Raw genomic sequence first — 20,050 nt, forward strand, 5'->3', positions numbered from 1 at the left:
CGTGGTGGTATGGGCAGGCATAAGCTACGGAAAACGAACACAATACCATTTTATCTATGGCAATTTGATTGCACAAACAAGATCCTGAGGCCCATTGTTTTATGTCAATTTTTTTTAAAGGTATCTGTGACCAACAGATGCATATCTGTGTTCCCAGTCATGTGAAATCCATAGATTAGGGCCTAATGAATTTATTTAAATTAACTGATTTCCTCATATGAACTGTAACTCAGTAAAATCAATTACATTTTTGCATGTTGCGTTTATATTTTTGTTCAGTATAGTTGAACATGTTATTACCCCAATCTCGTTAAAGTGACAAACTGACACGTTTTCATTTTCATCAAAAACAACTTTATATCGAAGTAGTACCTTTGATTTGATGGCCTGCACATGCGCAGTTCGGCGCGAGACAACCGTTAGACCCGATGAAGTATTTCTGTGCATGAGTTTAGCAATCCAATGTCACCATGACATCGCCTACAAGTGTGATCGCGGATTTATATTTCGAGAAGCAGTTTTTGCCTATCTTCATACTGTACTGTCTTTGGTATTAGCTAGCTACGTTTGCTCTGACTCAGTACATGTATTAGCTAGCTAGCTATCCAGCTAACTAGTGATTAACAGCTAACACAATTCATTTTTGCCACAACTTGCAAAGAAAAGACAAACTACCTGACAGTAAGACACACAAACTAATAGTGTGATCATGAACACTTGTGGATTTATATTAAGAAGAAAAGCAGCTTTGTTGTCATCAACATCTTGTTACGTGTCCTGCATTGACCATGCAGACTGAACGCAAGTGATCTTGTCGAGGAACAACAAATGCGCTCTTTGAGTGACAGGGTGTGGGGCTTGGTCTGTGTGGAAAGCGGCATGGAGAGGGAGGAAGAGGAGAGATATGACCTTTCCTAATAAAGCATTGCGTGCATCTTTAATCGCATTAGCGTAGTGCATGGATCATCGACTAGATTCAACCGTGGGATGATTTCTTCTTGAGCGGATGGTCAGCGGACCGGAACATAATTACAAATAACTTCAAGACTACAAATTCACTACAACAAGCCCAAACATAAATAATAATTGACCAAAACATAATCATTTCATACATTGCATACATTTGTATATGATCACATACAGTATATCTCTCTATTATCCATGGGACTACTTTGGAACAGAGTTCCAAAATTAAAATAACTTGGAGTTGATTTGCTGGTGATTTACAGTCTTTTATGCCCCCCCCCCCCCAAAATAAGGAATAAAAATAAATGTTTTGTTGCCTTTTATGAACGAATTTCATACAATTCTACATCATTTACATGACAGAAGCAGGCCTTTCTAATCGACCTGGCCGGGGTATCCTGGAAGGATATTGATCTCATCCCGTCAGTAGAGGATGCCTGGTTATTTAAAAAGAAATGCCTTCCTCACCATCTTAAATAAGCATGCCCCGTTCAAAAAATGTAGAACCAGGAACAGATATAGCCCTTGGTTCTCTCCAGACCTGACTGCCCTTAACCAACACGAAAACATCCTATGGCGTTCTGCATTAGCATCGAACAGCCCCCGTGATATGCAACTTTTCAGGGAAGCTAGAAACCAATATACACAGGCAGTTAGAAAAGCCAAGGCTAGCTTTTTCAAGCAGAAATTTGCTTCCTGCAACACAAACTCAAAAAAGTTCTGGGACACTGTAAAGTCCATGGAGAATAAGAACACCTCCTCCCAGCTGCCCACTGCACTGAAGATAGGAAACACTGTCACCACCGATAAATCCACTATAATTGAGAATTTCAATAAGCATTTTCCTACGGCTGGCCATGCTTTTCACCTGGCTACCCCTACCCCGGTCAACAGCACTGCACCCCCCACAGCTACTCGCCCAAGCCTTCCCCATTTCTCCTTCTCCCAAATCCAGTCAGCTGATGTTCTGAAAGAGCTGCAAAATCTGGACCCCTACAAATCAGTCGGGCTAGATAATCTGGACCCTTTCTTTCTAAAATTATCTGCTGAAATTGTTGCCACCTCTATTACTAGCCTGTTCAACCTCTCTTTCGTGTCGTCTGAGATTCCCAAAGATTGGAAAGCAGCTGCGGTCATCCCCCTCTTCAAAGGCGGGGACACACTTGACCCAAACTGCTACAGACCTATATCTATCCTACCCTGCCTTTCTAAGGTCTTCGAAAGCCAAGTCAACAAACAGATTACTGACCATTTCGAATCCCACCATACCTTCTCCGCTATGCAATCTGGTTTCAGAGCTGGTCATGGGTGCACCTCAGCCACGTTCAAGGTCCTAAATGATATCTTAACCGCCATCGATAAGAAACAATACTATGCAGCCGTCTTCATTGACCTGGCCAAGGCTTTCGACTCTGTCAATCACCACATCCTCATCGGCAGGCTCGACAGCCTTGGTTTCTCAAATGATTGCCTCGCCTGGTTCACCAACTACTTCTCTGATAGAGTTCAGTGTGTCAAATCTGAGGGTCCGTTGTCCGGGCCTCTGGCAGTCTCTATAGGGGTGCCACAGGGTTCAATTCTTGGACCGACTCTCTTCTCTATATACATCAATGATGTCGCTCTTGCTGCTGGTGAGTCTCTGATCCACCTCTACGCAGACGACACCATTCTGTATACTTCTGGCCCTTCTTTGGACACTGTGTTAACAACCCTCCCTTCAATGCCATACAACTCTCCTTCCGTGGCCTCCAATTGCTCTTAAATACAAGTAAAACTAAATGCATGCTCTTCAACCGATCGCTGCCTGCACCTGCCCGTCTGTCCAACATCACTACTCTGGACGGCTCTGACTTAGAATATGTGGACAACTACAAATACCTAGATGTCTGGTTAGACTATAAACTCTCCTTCCAGACTCACATCAAACATCTCCAATCCAAAATTAAATCTAGAATTGGCTTCCTATGCCGCAACAAAGCATCCTTCACTCATGCTGCCAAACATACCCTTGTAAAACTGACCATCCTACCAATCCTCGACTTCGGTGATGTCATTTACAAAATAGCCTCCAATACCCTACTCAATAAATTGGATGCAGTCTATCACAGTGCCATCCGTTTTGTCACCAAAGCCCCATATACTACCCACCACTGCGACCTGTACGCTCTCGTTGGCTGGCCCTCGCTTCATACTCGTTGCCAAACCCACTGGCTCCAGGTCATCTACAAGACCCTGCTGGTAAAGTCCCCCCTTATCTCAGCTCGCTGGTCACCATAGCAGCACCCACCTGTAGCACGCGCTCCAGCAGGTATATCTCTCTGGTCACCCCCAAAACCAATTCTTCCTTTGGCCGCCTCTCCTTCTAGTTCTCTGCTGCCAATGACTGGAACGAACTACAAAAATCTCTGAAACTGGAAACACTTATCTCCCTCACTAGCTTTAAGCACCAGCTGTCAGAGCAGCTTACAGATTACTGCACCTGTACATAGCCCATCTATAATTTAGCCCAAACAACTACCTCTTTCCCTACTGTATTTATTTATTTTGCTCCTTTGCACCCCATTATTTATATCTCTACTTTGCACATTCTTCCACTGCAAATCAACCATTCCAGTGTTTTACTTGCTATATTGTATTTACTTATCCCTTATCTCACCTCACTTGCTCACATTGTATATAGACTTATTTTTCTACTGTATTATTGACTGTATGTTTGTTTTACTCCACGTGTAACTCTGTGTTGTTGTATGTGTCGAACTGCTTTGCTTTATCTTGGCCAGGTCGCAATTGTAAATGAGAACGTGTTCTCATTTTGCCTACCTGGTTAAATAAAGGTGAAATAAAAATAAATAAAAATAAACTGAAGGCATTAGCAGAATATTTTTTAATGCCACACAAGCAACTGAAATAAGTGGCTACTCTGACAAACTGAGATCAATAAAAACGACCTGGTCTTGAATGCAAACAATAGCCCAGGCCAATGAAGAGACACGCAGATTGTTAGAAAGAAATATATATTATTGGCTACAGTAGGCTACTAAATAAATATTCCAGTGGCACTGACTCACCCAATGATGAAGATGAAGCCTAGGCTACTCACCGGAATAATAATGAAGACATTAAAACTGCACTTGGAGAATTCCAAGAGTGTGCAAAGCTGTCATCAAGGCAAAGGGTGGCTACTTTGAAGAATCTCAAATATAAAATATGTTTTGATTTGTTTAACACTTTTTGGGTTACTACATGATTCCATATGTGTTATTTCATAGGACTGATGTCTCCACTATTAGTCTACAATGTAGAAAATAGTACAAATAAAGAAAAACCCTTGAATCCAAAACTTTTGACTGGTCGTGTTAATTTAACACAATCTGAACTATTCTTTCTTGGATGGGATGCCAGTTATATGACGAGGGAAAATCTAAGAAAAAAACACAGATTTGGAACATTTCTTTTCACTCAAGCTGGAAAAAGCTAAACATTCAGCTGAAACATATTTCCTGTGAGAGTGGAGGAAAGGGTCAGAGAGTGAAAGAAAGAGAAACACACAGAGAGGGGAAAGAACTAGAAAGAACGGGAGGGAGGTAGAGGAGATTTCAGGCCCGGGGGAGTGACACTGACAATGCACAGGTGTCTCCATGGTAACTTATCCCCGTTGACCCAAACATATCACCAAGCACGCTGGGGAACAACAAACATGACCAACTCCAAAACAAATAACAGGTCATTTTTTCCCCCTTGTGCACAAACTTCTTACAACTTTCACATTTTTACAATAACGTAATAATAATGTAAGTAAACAATGCCACTGACACGTATTTAACAACTTTTATGGTAAACGTCCAATGTTTCACCAGGGTGACAATTTTCAACCCTGTGAGAGAGAGAGAAAGAGAGAGAAAGAGCGAGAGAGCCCTTCCCATAGGAACAGCAGGAGAGAGCCAGCTAAAGGGTAACACAGAGTGCGGTGACCTTGGCACAGTAAATGTCGGGAACAAAGTGTGACATAACAGCAGAGCTAACAGCAGAGCCAGGGGCTAACATTAACTCCCCCAACGCTAAATACTGTAACTCCCCTGCCACTAAAGTGGTTTTCGGCCACCCTCAAAACATTAATGAAGGTGCCAGCCAGCGGGTATTGTAGTTTGTTTTGCTTTCTGAATTTGATGATTGGTGCCATGATACCCTCATTATATGGAGTCTGGAAACAGTCGAGCGGAACACTGAGACAATCATTCACAATGAAAAGATGAATTAAAACGTTTCAGACAAGTTTCCTTCATATCCAGATGCCCTGTCCTACTCAATAACTTTAAGCTGAATTCAATCAATTGACACTGTGCTGGATTGGCTACTGATGCACCACCAAGCATCATGTATGCACTATGCATAGGAGAAACAGACAGGGGCATAATTTAATGTTATTATGTGAATCAAAAGTCACGGTACACAGGCAATGTTTGCAGTGTAGTTTCAGCATAAGATATACATTATATTCACAAAAGCATTTGACTTTATTTAAAACACATAAAAAATGACACTGAGCTAGTGTCTTCCTTCTATTGACTGTACTGTTGTGAGAGCCAGAGAACAAGAGAAAGAGAGCAAGAGAGCAGTGACTTGGAAAACAAAAACCTGTCTGTCAGTGTCTGCAGTATCAGTTTTCCCATCTCATTATTTCTCCCTCCATACTTGTCGCTATCCCTCATCTCTGTCCCTGAATACTGACTGGCAATGGTCTGGAACATTCATGACATAACTCCCAGCCTACCCCTTGTTCTCTCGCACACACACACACACACACAATTGTTGAGACCAAGGATTGACTCAGTAGGTTATATGGGTGCAATGGGACTGCCAGTGCCTGGTACAAGGAGATTGAGCCAATTCTACCACGGGACTTGACAAACAGCAGTGCCCACTGTCTTGCTCACACACACAGTTCTGGAAAAAGCCATTGAAGCAGACAAATGAATTGAAATAGACACTGACTCACGGACATGCTCCTCACAGACTATTAAAAGCAACAGGCTCAAGATAGAAATCCCAATACAAGCCATGGGCGGCAGGTAGCCTAGTGGTTAGAGCGTTGGGCCAGTACCTGAAAGGTTGCTAGATTGAATCCCCGAGCGGACAAGGTAAAAATCGGTCGTTCTGCCCCTGAACAAGGCAGTTAACCCACTGTTCCTAGTAGAGGTCGACCGATTATGATTTTTCAACGCCAATACCGATACCGATTATTGGATTAAATTTGTAATAATGACAATTACAACAATACTGAATGAACACTTATTTTAACTTAATATAATACATCAATAAAATCAATTTAGTCTCAAATAAATAATGAAACATGTTCAATTTGGTTTAAATAATGCAAAAACAAAGTGTTGGAGAAGAAAGTAAAAGTGCAATATGTGCCATGTAAGAAAGCTAACGTTTAAGTTCCTTGCTCAGAACATGAGAACATATGAAAGCTGGTGGTTCCTTTTAACATGAGTCTTCAATATTCCCAGGTAAGAAGTTTTAGGTTGTAGCTATTATAGGAATTATAGGACTATTTCTCTCTATATGATTTGTATTTCATATACCTTTGACTATTGGATGTTCTTATAGGCACTTTAGTATTGCCAGTGTAACAGTATAGCTTCCGTCCCTCTCCTCGCTCCTACCTGGGCTCGAACCAGGAACACATCGACAACAGCCACCCTCGAAGCAGTGTTACCCATGCAGAGCAAGGGGAACAACTACTCCAAGTCTCAGAGCGAGTGACGTTTGAAACGCTATTAGCGCGCACCCCGCTAACTAGCTAGCCATTTCACATCGGTTACACCAGCCTAATCTCGGGAGTTGATAGGCTTGAAGTCATAAACAGTGCAATGCTTGAAGCATTGCGAAGAGCTGCTGTCAAATGCACGAAAGTGCTGTTTGAATGAATGCTTACAAGCCTGCTGGCGCCTACCATCGCTCAGTCAGACTGCTCTATCAAATCATAGACTAAATTATAACATAATAACACACATAAATACGAGCCTTAGGTCATTAATATGGTCGAATCCGGAAACTATCATTTCGAAAACAAAACGTTTATTCTTTCAGTGAAATACGGAACTGTTCCGTATTTTATCTAACGGATGGCATCCCTAAGTCTAAATATTGCTGTTACATTGTACAACGTTCAATGTTATGTCATAATTATGTACAATTCTGGCAAATTAATTACGGCCTTTGTTAGGAATAAATGGACTTCACACAGTTCGCAATGAGCCAGGCGGCCCAAACTGCTGCATATACCCTGACTGCTTGCACGGAACGCAAGAGAAGTGACAATTTCCCTGTTATAAGAAATTCATGTTAGCAGGCACTATTAACTAAATATGCAGGTTTAAAAATATATACTTGTGTATTGTTTTTAAAGAAAGGCATTGATGTTTATGGTTAGGTACATTGGTGCAACGACGGTGCTTTTTTCGCAAATGCGCTTGTTAAATCATTACCCGTTTGTCGAAGTAGGCTGTGATTCAATGAGAAATTAACAGGCACCGCATCGATTATATGCAACGCAAGACACGCTAGATAAACTAGTAATATCATCAACCATGTAGTTAACTAGTGATTATGTTAAGATTGATTGTTTTTTATAAGATAAGTTTAATGCTAGCTAGCAACGCACCTTGGCTTCTTGCTGCCCTCGCGTAACAGGTAGTCAGCCTGCCACGTAGACTCCTCGTGGAGTGCAATGTAAGGCAGGTGGTTGCGAAGAGCTGCTGGCAAAACGCACGAAAGCGCTGTTTGAATGAATGCTTACGAGCATGCTGCTGCCTACTACCGCTCAGTCAGACTGCTCTATCAAATCATAGACTTAATTATAACAAAATAACACACAGAAATACGAGCCTTAGGTCATTAATATGGTATAATCCGGAAACTATCATCTCGAAAACAAAACGTTTATTCTTTCAGTGAAATACGGAACCGTTCCGTATTTTATCTAAGGGTGGCATCCATAAGTCTAAATATTCCTGTTACATTGCACAACCTTCAATGTTATGTCATAATTAAGTAAAATTCTGGCAAATTAGTTCGCAACTGTCATGTTCATCGTAAGGAGGAGACCAAGGCACAGCGTGATAAGAATACATTCTTCTTTAATAAAACGAAGAACACTAAACAAACTATCAAAATAACAAAACGAACGTGAACGCTATAAGACACGAGTGCTGACATGCAACTACACATAGACAATAACCCACAAACCAAACTGGAAAATGGCAACCTAAATAGGATCCCCAATCAGAGACAACGATAAACAGCTGCCTCTGATTGGGAACCAATTCAGGCCACCATAGACCTACATATGCCTAGACTACACACAGACACACAAAAACTCTAGACAATACAAAACAATCATACCCACCCTCGTCACACCCTGACCTGACCAAAATAATACAGAAAACATAGAATACTAAGGTCAGGGCGTGACAGTACCCCCCCAAAGGTGCGGACTCCCGACCGCAAACCTGAACTTATAGAGGAGGGTCCGGGTGAGCATCTACCCTCGGTGGCGGCTCTGGTTCTGGACGCCGCCCCCCTTCTTTACACTGAGTCCGCTCTTGTAGCACTGACCCGTGGATCATCGCCGGAGGCTCTGGACTGCGGATCGTCGCCGTAGGCCCTGGGCTGGGGACCGTCGTTGGAGGTTCCGGTCTGTGAACTGTCGCCGGACGCTCTTGACTGGGTACTGTCGCCGGACGCTCTGGACTGGGTACTGTCGCCGGACGCTCTGGACTGGGTACTGTCGCCGGACGCTCTGGACTGGGTACTGTCACCGGACGCTCTGGACTGCCGAGGCGCACTGGAGGCCTGGTGCCGGAACTGGTGGTACCGGGCTGAGGACACGCACCTCAGCGCGAGTGTGAGGAGCAGGAACAGGGCGTACTGGACTCTGGAGGCGCACTGGAGGCCTGGTGCCGGAACTGGTGGTACTGGGCTGGGGACAGCACCTCAGGGCGAGTGCGGGGAGGAGGAACAGGACGTACTGGACTCTGGAGACGCACTGGAGGCCTGGTGCGTGGTGCCAGAACTGGTGGTACCGGAATGGGGACACGCACCTCAGGGCGAGTGCGGGGAGGAAGAACAGGACGTACTGGACTCTGGAGGCACACTGGAGGCCTGGTGCCGGAACTGGTGGTACCGGGCTGGGGACACGCACCTCAGGGCGAGTGCGGGGAGGAAGAACAGGACGTACTGGACTCTGGAGACGCACTGGAGGCCTGGTGCGTGGTGTTGGAACTGGTGGTACCGGGCTGAGGACACGCACTTCAGTGCGAGTGCGGGGAGGAGGAACAGGATACACTGGACTGTGGAGACGCATTGGAGATCCAGAACATAGAGCTGGATCAATATGTCCTGGCTGGATGCCCATTCTAGCCCGGCAAATGCGAGGAGCTGGAATAGAGCGCACCGGGCTAAGAATGTGAACTGGAGACACCGTGCGCATCTCTGCATAACACGGTGCCTGACCAGTTACACGCTCCCCACGGTAAGCACGAGGAGTTGGCTCAGGTCTCCTACCTGACTCAGCCAATCTCCTCGTGTGCCCCCCCCCCAAAAAAATATTGGGGCTGCCTCTCGGGCCTCCGTGCTAGCTGTGTACCTTCATATCGTTGCCGTTCCTCTATTCTCCGGTATTTTTCCTCGTAGTATCGCCGTTCCGCTTTCACTGCCTCTAACTCCTCCTTAGGACGGCGATACTCCCCCGGCTGTGTCCAGGGTCCTGCTCCATCTAATATCTCCTCCCAGGTCCATTTCCCCATTAAGCGCTGTTCCTCCTTTTCACGCTGCTTGGTCCTGTTATGGTGGGTTATTCTGTCACGTTCGTCGTAAGGAGGAGACCAAGGCGCAGCGTGATAAGAATACATTCTTCTTTAATAAAACGAAGAACACTAAACAAACTATCAAAAAAACAAAACGACCGTGAACGCTATAAGACACAAGTGCTGACATGCAACTACACATAGACAATAACCCACAAACCAAACTGGAAAATGGCAACCTAAATAGGATCCCCAATCAGAGACAACGATAAACAGCTGCCTCTGATTGGGAACCAATTCAGGCCACCATAGACCTACATATGCCTAGACTACACACAGACACCTAGACATACAAACACCCTAGACAATACAAAACAATCATACCCACCCTCGTCACACCCTGACCTGCCCAAAATAATACAGAAAACATAGAATACTAAGGTCAGGGCGTGACAGCAACGAGCCAGGCGGCCCAAACTGTTGCATATACCCTGACTCTGCATGCAATGAACGCAGGAGAAGTGACACAATTTCACCTGGTTAATATTGCCTGCTAACCTGGATTTCTTTTAGCTAAATATGCAGGTTTAAAAATATGTACTTCTGTGTATTGATTTCAAAAAAGGCATTGATGTTTATGGTTAGGTACAGTCGTGCAACGATTGTGCTTTTTCGGAAATGCGCTTTTGTTAAATCATTCCCCGTTTGGCGAAGTTGGCTGTCTTCACACAGTTCGCAACAAGCCAGGCGGCCCAAACTGCTGCATATACCCTGACTCTGTTGCAAGAGAAGTGACACAATTTTCCTAGTTAAAAGAAATTCATGTTAGCAGGCAATATTAACTAAATATGCAGGTTTAAAAATATAAACTTGTGTAGTGATTTTAAGAAAGGAATTGATGTTTATGGTTAGGTACACTTTGGAGTAACGACAGTCCTGTTTTGCGAATGCGCACCGCATCGATTATATGCAATGCAGGACACGCTAGATAAACTAGTAATATCATCAACCATGTGTAGTTAACTAGTGATTATGATTGATTGATTGTTTTTTAAAAGATAAGTTGAATGCTATATAGCAACTTCTTACTGCATTCGCGTAACAGGCAGGCTCCTCGTGGAGTGCAATGGTGGTGGTTAGGTGCAGGTGGTTAGAGCGTTGGACTAGTTAACCGTAAGGTTGCAAGATTGAATCCCCGAGCTGACAAGGTAAAAATATGTCGTTCTGCCCCTGAACAAGGCAGTTAACCCACCGTTCCTAGGCCGTCATTGAAAATAAGAATGTGTTCTTAACTGACTTGCCCAGTTAAATAAAGGTGTAAAAAGAAATATGAAATCGTCCCTAATTAATCAGCCATTACGATTAATCGGTCAACCTCTAGTTCCTAGGCCGTCATTGTAAATAAGAATTTGTTCTTAACTGACTTGCCTAGTTAAATAATAAAAAGACTTGCATTATTTGAGAAAAACACATTGTGTGGATTATATTGTCATATTTTCCACCTTCAAATCTTTTCAAATATACACCCTTAATCAGATGGTGCTGTGGGCCACACATGCACAACACACATGCAGTCATTGACAACACCTCTGGATTGGAGGATACAAACATTTACAGCTATACCCATGATAAACAACCAAGTTTGAGAAGTGTGTTTGAGTTCCGAGTTCCTGTGGAATATGCATGGCTGTGTTTAACAATGACTGCTGCATACGCATGATAGGTCAATAAAGCTCTGCTCACTGACCCCCCAGTATTCAAACTACAAAACGGATACACCAGACAAGACGGTGTGCTCCTCTTTCAGAGGACATTGCAGTTCTCTACTGTAACTGTTATTCGCATTATTCCCCGTATTCAAAACCCCAGCCACCACACTGGGCTACAACAGGACAGCCAATGGACACATGTCTGTGTGTCAGAGAGCTTAAAAGGTTAGGCTAAACCAGTGGTTCCCAACCAGTAAGACGCCTGGGGGTACTTGGCCTATCCACAGGGGGTACTTGAGAAGACCCATAGGCTTACTGGAAAAATGCACATGAGGGGGAACTTCAGGGGTTCTCTTGGTAGAGCAAAATTCAGTTGGTGGTACAGTAAGAAAAAAGGTTGGGAACCACTGAGCTACTGTCTAGTACTCAGCTGTCTAGTACTCAGAGTCCACCTGACCTTCGTTACTATTGTCAACAAATCCTTTGTTTTACTTTGCAGAGTCCATAGCGTCAAGGATGTCAATAATGACACTAAGACTTTTACAGCTACTAATACTACTAATACATCATACTTTGACTTATGTATCTACTGTATACGTACGTGGTGGTTAGGTGCTTTGACATATTTACAGTTTGCACCCAAACTAGAAATCTGGTTGGTTGATTTGCAGAGCTGACAATCCAAGAGTAGCAACGTTAGGTGAGAGTCCTTTGATTCAGCGTTGCCTTGTCGACATTACAGCAATGTCTCGTCAAAGTTGCCAACTCAGTCTCTTCCAGAGTTGAGACACAAATCAATGTATTTTTTTCAATTCAGACCCTTTCATACAAGCAACATATGCACGAGAATGAGAGATGTAACAACAACCCTTGTAACACAGTCCCTGGGGATGACAATAATGTTGGCCAGCACTGTAGAATCTAGCCATTTATCTAATCCACTATTTCAAACCCTACACCTTGACAATATGAAATGAAGTGCTTTGACGACAGAGTTCTCTCCATTAAGCAAGGCAAAGGCAACCCAGCCAACTACGGCTAATTTACAGTCACGTTAAACAGTGCAGCCAGAATAAAAACAAAGTAGCAGCATTTGCATTTGTTTAAGCTGTTTTCTAGTGACATTTATTTCAATACATCCATAACGATAAGCTAATGAGGCGCGATTTTGCCTGGCATAGAAAATGTTTTCACTCTTCAGGACACTGTTGTTCAGAGGAGCTAGCCAACAACACAGCTAACACAATCACTTCAAACAGAAGCTGGAAAGACTGCAAACTAGCTGTACTTCGTTTCGTTTTACCTTTTTTCAAATGACATTTCTTTGTATATATCAGTAAAAATGATGCGTTCATTACTATGGGACAACTGAAAATCGAATTTGAATATTGAAACAATGTTGCAAATGTCGGCGAGACAGACAGTAAGGTTTATACAAATCTCTGCTGTTGAAAACGAAATGTTAGTCTAAAAGAAATGTGAGATAATTTCTAGATGCTTTTTATAGTGGAGATCAAGTTTATAAATTGCCTGGCTGTGCTGATGAGACAGTGGATTGCGCAGTCAGATGGAACAGAGTAAATATGCATTTTATCGCCATAGATTTAGCTGGTGGTAACTTGTGGAATAGACACCTGCTAGAATGCAGTTTTAATCAATCAGCATTCAGGATTAGACCCACCCGTTGTATAAATCTGCATAATACCCTGACAGATCTCCCTCTCTCTCTCTGCAGAGGCTAACTAGACCCTGGCGTCTTAATCAAAGACAGTAATTCCAGGGAGAGAGTGGATGAGATCATTACCCAAAACGTGATGAGAGGGGGAAGGAGAAAAACAACTGTAGCAGAGAACTAGGGCTGTAGCCTAGTGTACATAGACTAGGGCTAGTCCTGCGCTAACGTGAAGGGTTAGAGTAAGTGGACTAGTGCAGGAATATAGTAAAGGGATGCTACACACTGGTGGGTGGGGGGGTTGCTGCTGATAATTTTTGGTAGACGGTAGGACGGGGTACCACTTAACAGACCGCTACTATAGATCGATTAACATGTAGGCCACCCTGTCTGGCGGACATACAGCTCTAGGAGGATTACAACTGTTATGAGAAGGACTGTTTTGCTTTGAAGTACTACTTGCTTTGGAGTACTACATCCATGGATTTCCACATTTCCCCCATGCCTGAACATATCCCCCATGCTGAGATATAAACACACAATTACAAATGGAGACTCCCAGATGGTGTAAGATGAGTGTAGGAATGTAATTAATTTAAATGAACCAAGCCTATGAAGGATAACTGTCTACAAAAGCACTTGTTTCCACCTTGTCAGTCTACATTTGATATTTAACTCAAAACAATTTATAAGGAAAATAATTGCTTGGAAAGGTCACTGCCATCTGCCAACTTCGAGCGCTGAGTGTGACAGGGAAACAATAGGAGCACTCACACACAATCACAGCAAGCAATTTGACGCAATACAATTTAAACATCTGTGCCATTTACCTACCTGCAAGTAGGCCTACTTATACATAAATGTACATATACAAAAATGTCTTGGAAAATCATTGTTGCCAAAAAGGATAATATGGAGATATCACTATATCATTCCATTAAACAAACTGCTAGAATTATTATTTGGTGTCTGCACACAGAAAAATATTTTTTTTAAACAGGCAGAGTGACAAATCTGCAAAAAGCAACAAATATAATGCACAAAACCTAAACATAAAATTGTTATTACATTTGTTGCAACTTTTGGCAGGGATCCAAGTAGCCTATTCACCTATTCACCTATTATTCTCGAGATCCTATTATTCTCTTAAAGAAATATATTATGTTTAGAAAAGTGATCTTGCTTATTATAGCTACCTAATAATCCTCTGTTTACAATACTAATAGGTGTGATCCACTTGTCATCTATTGTGTAGGTCTACTCAGGCTAATCCTTCTTGTGCCTACATTGATAAAACTCTTGTGCCAACCTACATTGATCAAATCAACCTTTCAGGACATTCAGGCAATAGCCTAGCCTGGGTGCCAGCCTGTTCCTGCTTTCTTGCAAACCCCCAACAGAATTGTCATGTAAAACAGACTGGTACCCAGGCTAGCAATAGGCTAGCAATAGCCTACCCTACCCCATGTAAAAAATGCATTGACATGATAATTGTTTTTTACCTGGATGATGAGACGGCAAAGTCCCCACCTTCCAACAATCGGATCTTGCAGAAAAGTACCACGTTGACAAACGGCACGGCTGTGAGCTCCTCCAATGTAAAATGGATTTGAAACTTAAACCTCTTCTTTTTCATTAAAAACGCCATTGAGACTGAACTGAACTGAAATGTCAATAATTGATAGGTTTATGCAGCAGACATATTCCTAAATTAAACCTTTGGGATTGACCAACAAAAAGGATAGGAAATGAAACAAAGTAATAAAAATAAAAAATCGTTTTCAATCAGGAGCTTGGAAGTCCTTGATTGTGTTGGCTCAGTATCTCTGATGACCCAGTGTTGATTCGGACCTGGAGCAAGAAAAAAAATACAATAATAGGTGCTTTATTACGATCATATATGCTGGAGATGATTACAAACACATCTCATATGTTATCCCCAATTTATCTCACATAGGTAATAAGCCTTTCATTAAATATCTATAACAAACTTTATTACGGTATTCAATTTGGCCAACTATAAAGAAAATATTTGGAAGGCATACCCTACACAGAATAAATGCTTTGTAAAGATTTGGCTTTTCTTTACACCGTGTTGGTTGTGGGATTTAGAAATGACAATAAACTCATTCCCATTCCCCAAACAATTTAATGCACACATTTATTCGCTAATCGGGGATTTCCAGGAGTCAGCATCCGTCAACAATAACAAGGAAAGGTAGTTCGTTCGTCCCATGATCAATTCGACTCTTCTGCATACATTTTACCAAGTATTTATTGTCAACCCTCTACGCAAACACAATCGCATTTCACCCACAGGCCGACATTAATTCACCGAAGTGATACACAACACAAGCACAAATCGAAGGCAGTGAAATTATGTCAAAGAAGTAGTTTACCTCATGTTCAACGAAGACAACAGGACATCTCCTCAGGCCAATAAAAGGACATTCACACTTTACTTTGAATCAGGGTGGGCTGGTCTTGTCCCTCCTCTCTTCCAAACAGAGCTGCTAAGCACCGCCTATTGGCTTAGAGAAGCGTGTAGGTTACGTTTTGCATTATGTTTAATAAGTCACCTGACTTGATACAGTCTTTACATATATAAACATCTTAAACATTAGAATCAATTTATTTTATCCAACCAAAAGTGATATAATTTTCTGTTCATTAATACACCTCAATCAACATGTTAGGCTAATTTGATTAAAAAAACGACATAAGAAAATTGCGTTCCTCTATAGACCTACTCTCAACATATGACTATTATGTGAAAACATCAATGTAGGTTTATTTGTAGACCTGAGAAATCACTAAAATAAGTCTACACGCTGTAATGTCAAATTGTGATTTAAATCTTAACATATACCGCCATCTGCTGGTAATTGTAACATTGACGTTGCATCCCCAGATTCGTATTGCATTAAAGCACACATTTTACAGTAAGTGGTATCAGCATCAACTACCTGTATTTTCCCATCAGATCCCCAATATTTCAGTTAATGAAATAGTGACACAATTTAAAACACTACAGAGATGAATGGGTCAGATTCAGTCCTACAAATGCAATAACATAAAAATAGAGAAAAGGTTGAAAAAGACTAAAGTAAATACGAATATTTCATGGTATCATTTAAACAAAGTTTATTTTTGTTGCTATGATTTTTAAAATATTTGATATCACTTGGAAAAATAAACAATTCTGCACAAATACAAAATCGTGATGCAATTCTGGCCCATTGTCTGTAAAGAAAAATGGCTTCCATTCCAATTTCATATAAGGAATAACAACTGCAATAATACAACAGCTCTGCCTGGGTCAATTTAGCTCTTCTAAGAACAATATGTTTTTGAAGATTTGATATACTCTTTTTAGTAAGTATGGCTATGGTCAATTATACCAATCAATAGTGGAAAATGTGACTTCATTTTACAACCATTACAGCAACTTATTTCTATCTAGATATGTAGTATGTCTATCTAGAACTACAACCCTAAACCTCTGTGCATGCTCATTCTAAGGGAACTCATTGCAGTTATCTTTCTCTCAAAGTTCTCATATTTCATACAAGCATGAGCAAGCTCACAAACACATTTCATACACACACTCTCTCACACTCACTCTCTCACACTCACTCTCTCACACACTCTCTCACACACACTCTCTCACACACACTCTCTCACACACACTCTCTCTTTCTCACACACACTCTCGCTGACACACACTCTCTCGCTGACACACACTCTCTCGCTGACACACACTCTCTCTCTGACACACACTCTCTCTCTGACACACACTCTCTCTCTGACACACACTCTCTCTCTGACACACACACACACACACACACACACACACACACACACACACACATTGTTCATTCTCGGCTGGCTGTGGCAACGGGATCTTGGGCCTCTATTGCGAGCCCTCTGCAGGAGTCCCCGAGTTGTTGGAGTTGTCAGTCCCGCTCTGCAGGAACTTCCTCAGGTCTTTGAGAGCCGGCCTCATCATCTGAACCAGGGCCAGCAAGGCTGCCTGGGTGCCCTCCAGGGCCTGGGCCTGCCTCTCCTGGGCGTAGGCCTGCGCCTCCTGGGACCTACGGATCATCTGAAGTAATTGGTTCTGGCCCTCCAGATGCTGAGCGATCTGCCTCACGTGCACATTGGTGACCCACTGTTCCTGGAGGAGCCGTGCCGAGTTGAGGGCAATGCGGCTCTTCAGCTCCTGGGGCTTGGCCTGGCTGGGCGGTTGGGTCGAAGACACTGCCGTCAGCATTTCCACTGGATGCGACTCCATGGCGGTCACCACGGTGGGTGTGGCCTCGGTGGTGGTGCAGTACTCCACCATGCCGCCTTCCTCCAGGGTGTGGTACGTGGTCTCAGCTGGTGGGAAAAAGACAGCTTGTTAGAAAAGGATTCTTCACTCCTGGTCCCAGAGAGCTACAGGCTGTGTAATATTTTTCTCCAGCCTAGCACTAACACTTCTGATTCTACTATTAAAATTAAGACCTTGATTAGCTGAATCATATGTGTTAGTGCTGGGCTGTAAGAAAAGCCGGCTCACCCTGTATTGTTCACCTTGCGACTGCCTCCATAACAGTTTACAGAACCAGACACTTCAAACCGAATAAACGACTTACCATCTAGGGATTTCGTCTCCTCGCATGATGCTGAAGCTGTCTGAAGGCCTACAAATATCAGAAACAGTGTTTTGAATAGGTTAAGCAATGTATTAAAGCAATGTTTTCCCTTTCATTTGGGGTGGCAACCTGAATAAATGGTTATTGTGACATAAATAAATAACGTCATCTTCTTCATACTAGTAATGTGGAAAATTTGAGATTTGAAAAACTGGAATTTGCTCTAACTCTTCTTGCAGCCTGGTTAGAAACGTATGAAAAGCGTACTTTCCGTGAGTGTCACGGTGGTGACTGAGCTCATAGTAACAGGTAAAGTTCTCAGCATTTGGGTCTCCAGCAGGTAAACTGATGATAGTCGCCTCTCCCAAGAGGTTACAAATACGCTGCTGCATAGCAGTGAGGATAACGGGAACCGGAGTGCAGTCGGTAGTGTTCTCCTCAATTGCCGCCCTCGCCTGTGCCACTTTGCGCCTCACCTCGGTCTTCATATCCGACCACTTCTTCTTGACCTCGGCCAATTCTCTTGGGCAGGTTGTTACAGCGTTCACCTTCTTCAGGATTTCTATCCACGCGTTATTCTTTGCTATGTGAGTGACTCCCGCATTGAAGTGGTTAACGAGTATGTGCTTTTGTTTCTCAATTTCCTCCACAATAATTTCGACCTCTCTCTCCGAAAAATTCATTTTTCTCTTTTTGCCATTCGATGCCATATTTGCATAAATTGCTGTTTCTTTTAAATAATTGTGCGTATTGTACGTAAAATAGTAGGATTTACTCAATTGATCTGCGCAACGTAATGGCTTCCAGAATCGCCTTCTTCTTCCTACAAACAACGCTTACGTTCGTTGTGGTTAGAACTCCGCCCAACCAACTGTGGTTGGTTACATTCCTCCAGTTTTGCCTGCTGCGGTTGGCTAAACTAAATGCCAATTGTTAATCCCAATTTAAGTAATTATCTCGCTCCATGTAGTAAAAAACAACAACAAATTGACAAAATGTCAACATTGCATCAATATGAATGTAGGCTGTGTTGTAATGTGGATGTTTTTCATGAGATTAGTTTTTTTTCATTTATGGATTCATTTTAACCGATTTCGTTCTGGGTTTTACACATTTACATCAACGATGGTGATTGGCTACTGGACCTATCCATCATGCACATTCCAACACCCTCCCTATTCACTGTTCATTCTTCACTAGTCATTTCCTGGCCCTAGGTTGAAAATGCTAAGTAGGCAGGAAGAGCCGGCACCGGCTTTTTTTTTTTTGTGGTATCAGTTATCAATCCAACTGCCAAGTCAAACGGGAGGAATTCGCCGGCTATATCCAAGAAAGGGCAGTGGACATCTTCAATACCAGTAGAAGGTATCACTGAAGTGACTTTCGTGGCACATTACAGCAAAAACTTGTTGAAATTTACAGTATATTGACTAAGTTACATTGTAACGCGGCTCAGCATCCACCTCATCACTTCTCAGCTGGCAGACATAGCTAAAATAGCTAACGTTAGCTAGCTAGCTAGCTATTATGCCGGTTGCTAGTAAGCCAACCGAGTTAGCAGAGAATTAAAGAAGTCAACCGTTATGGGCTAAACCTGGATAACGGTGGAATAAGATGGTTACATTGCAAGGTTTACATTTGACTGTTTTGTCTGCACTACTTTTAGCAGTCCTGAACAATTTAGTTAGAACGCACGTGACGTGGTGGCTAAAATAGACTTGTCCATATTTGGCAGCTAGCCAAGCTACCCCAATTCACATTAAATTTAGATATAGTAAAATATCGGCTATCGATTTTAATAGTTTGATAATATTGGTTCCATCCGTATGATGCACAAGCAAGGGTCGTTCGTGTCCCCCTTGCTCAGCGTGGTCTTCTGTCAATGCCAAGCAGATGAGGCGCACCGGGGTTCTGACCCAGGTGGCGGGGTCGAGGCTACTGGGGGTCCATCCTTCCCATCCCCCCCTCCAGCTCGGGAGCGGCCGTTGTCAGGAGAGAAAACAGGTTCCTGTGATGACTCCTGTGAGCCATCGTATCCATGCGAACTTTGTGGTGGACCCGAGCAGGACCACAGACTGAAAGTGCTGTTTCAAGTCCTGGACGTGAATGGTGATGGGGGCATCTGCGTCAACGACCTGTCCATTGGGCTCAAGAAACTGGGGGTTCATCGCACAGAACTCGAGCTTATGGTAAGTGTATCGTTTTAATACAGTGCCTTTGGAAAGTATTCAGAGCCTTAACATTATTCAGTTT

At 42.8% G+C, this 20,050-nt stretch overlaps 3 protein-coding genes across 4 annotated transcripts in view; 1 reads left to right on the forward strand and 2 right to left on the reverse strand.

The window, feature by feature from the left end:
* LOC139551986 (early estrogen-induced gene 1 protein-like) overlaps positions 1-15,673 on the reverse strand; it is a 70,567-nt gene extending 54,894 nt beyond the window's left edge. For both annotated transcript variants that reach the window (XM_071363320.1, XM_071363319.1), the window contains exons 1-2: positions 15,560-15,673; positions 14,663-15,011 (exon numbers count right to left, since the gene is read on the reverse strand). In XM_071363320.1, the coding sequence (XP_071219421.1) occupies positions 14,663-14,808 (146 nt within the window). In that variant the 5' untranslated portion in view covers positions 14,809-15,011; positions 15,560-15,673. The remainder of the gene's footprint in view (positions 1-14,662; positions 15,012-15,559) is intronic.
* A 624-nt stretch (positions 15,674-16,297) lies between these two features.
* Positions 16,298-18,622, reverse strand: LOC139551702 (nuclear apoptosis-inducing factor 1-like). The gene is given in 4 exon segments (XM_071362969.1): positions 16,298-17,540; positions 17,798-17,845; positions 18,065-18,110; positions 18,112-18,622. Coding segments are annotated over 4 exon segments (957 nt in total). The 5' UTR covers positions 18,508-18,622; the 3' UTR covers positions 16,298-17,073.
* A 422-nt stretch (positions 18,623-19,044) lies between these two features.
* The window catches only part of LOC139551701 (calcium-binding mitochondrial carrier protein SCaMC-2-B-like), a 44,220-nt gene continuing 43,214 nt past the window's right edge, over positions 19,045-20,050 (forward strand). Inside the window, exon 1 of the mRNA XM_071362967.1 lies at positions 19,045-19,986. Within this exon, the coding sequence (XP_071219068.1) occupies positions 19,624-19,986 (363 nt within the window). The 5' untranslated portion in view covers positions 19,045-19,623. The remainder of the gene's footprint in view (positions 19,987-20,050) is intronic.

The sequence above is a fragment of the Salvelinus alpinus genome, chromosome 24, assembly GCF_045679555.1.
Source record: "Salvelinus alpinus chromosome 24, SLU_Salpinus.1, whole genome shotgun sequence".
Classification (NCBI taxonomy): Eukaryota; Metazoa; Chordata; class Actinopteri; order Salmoniformes; family Salmonidae; genus Salvelinus; species Salvelinus alpinus.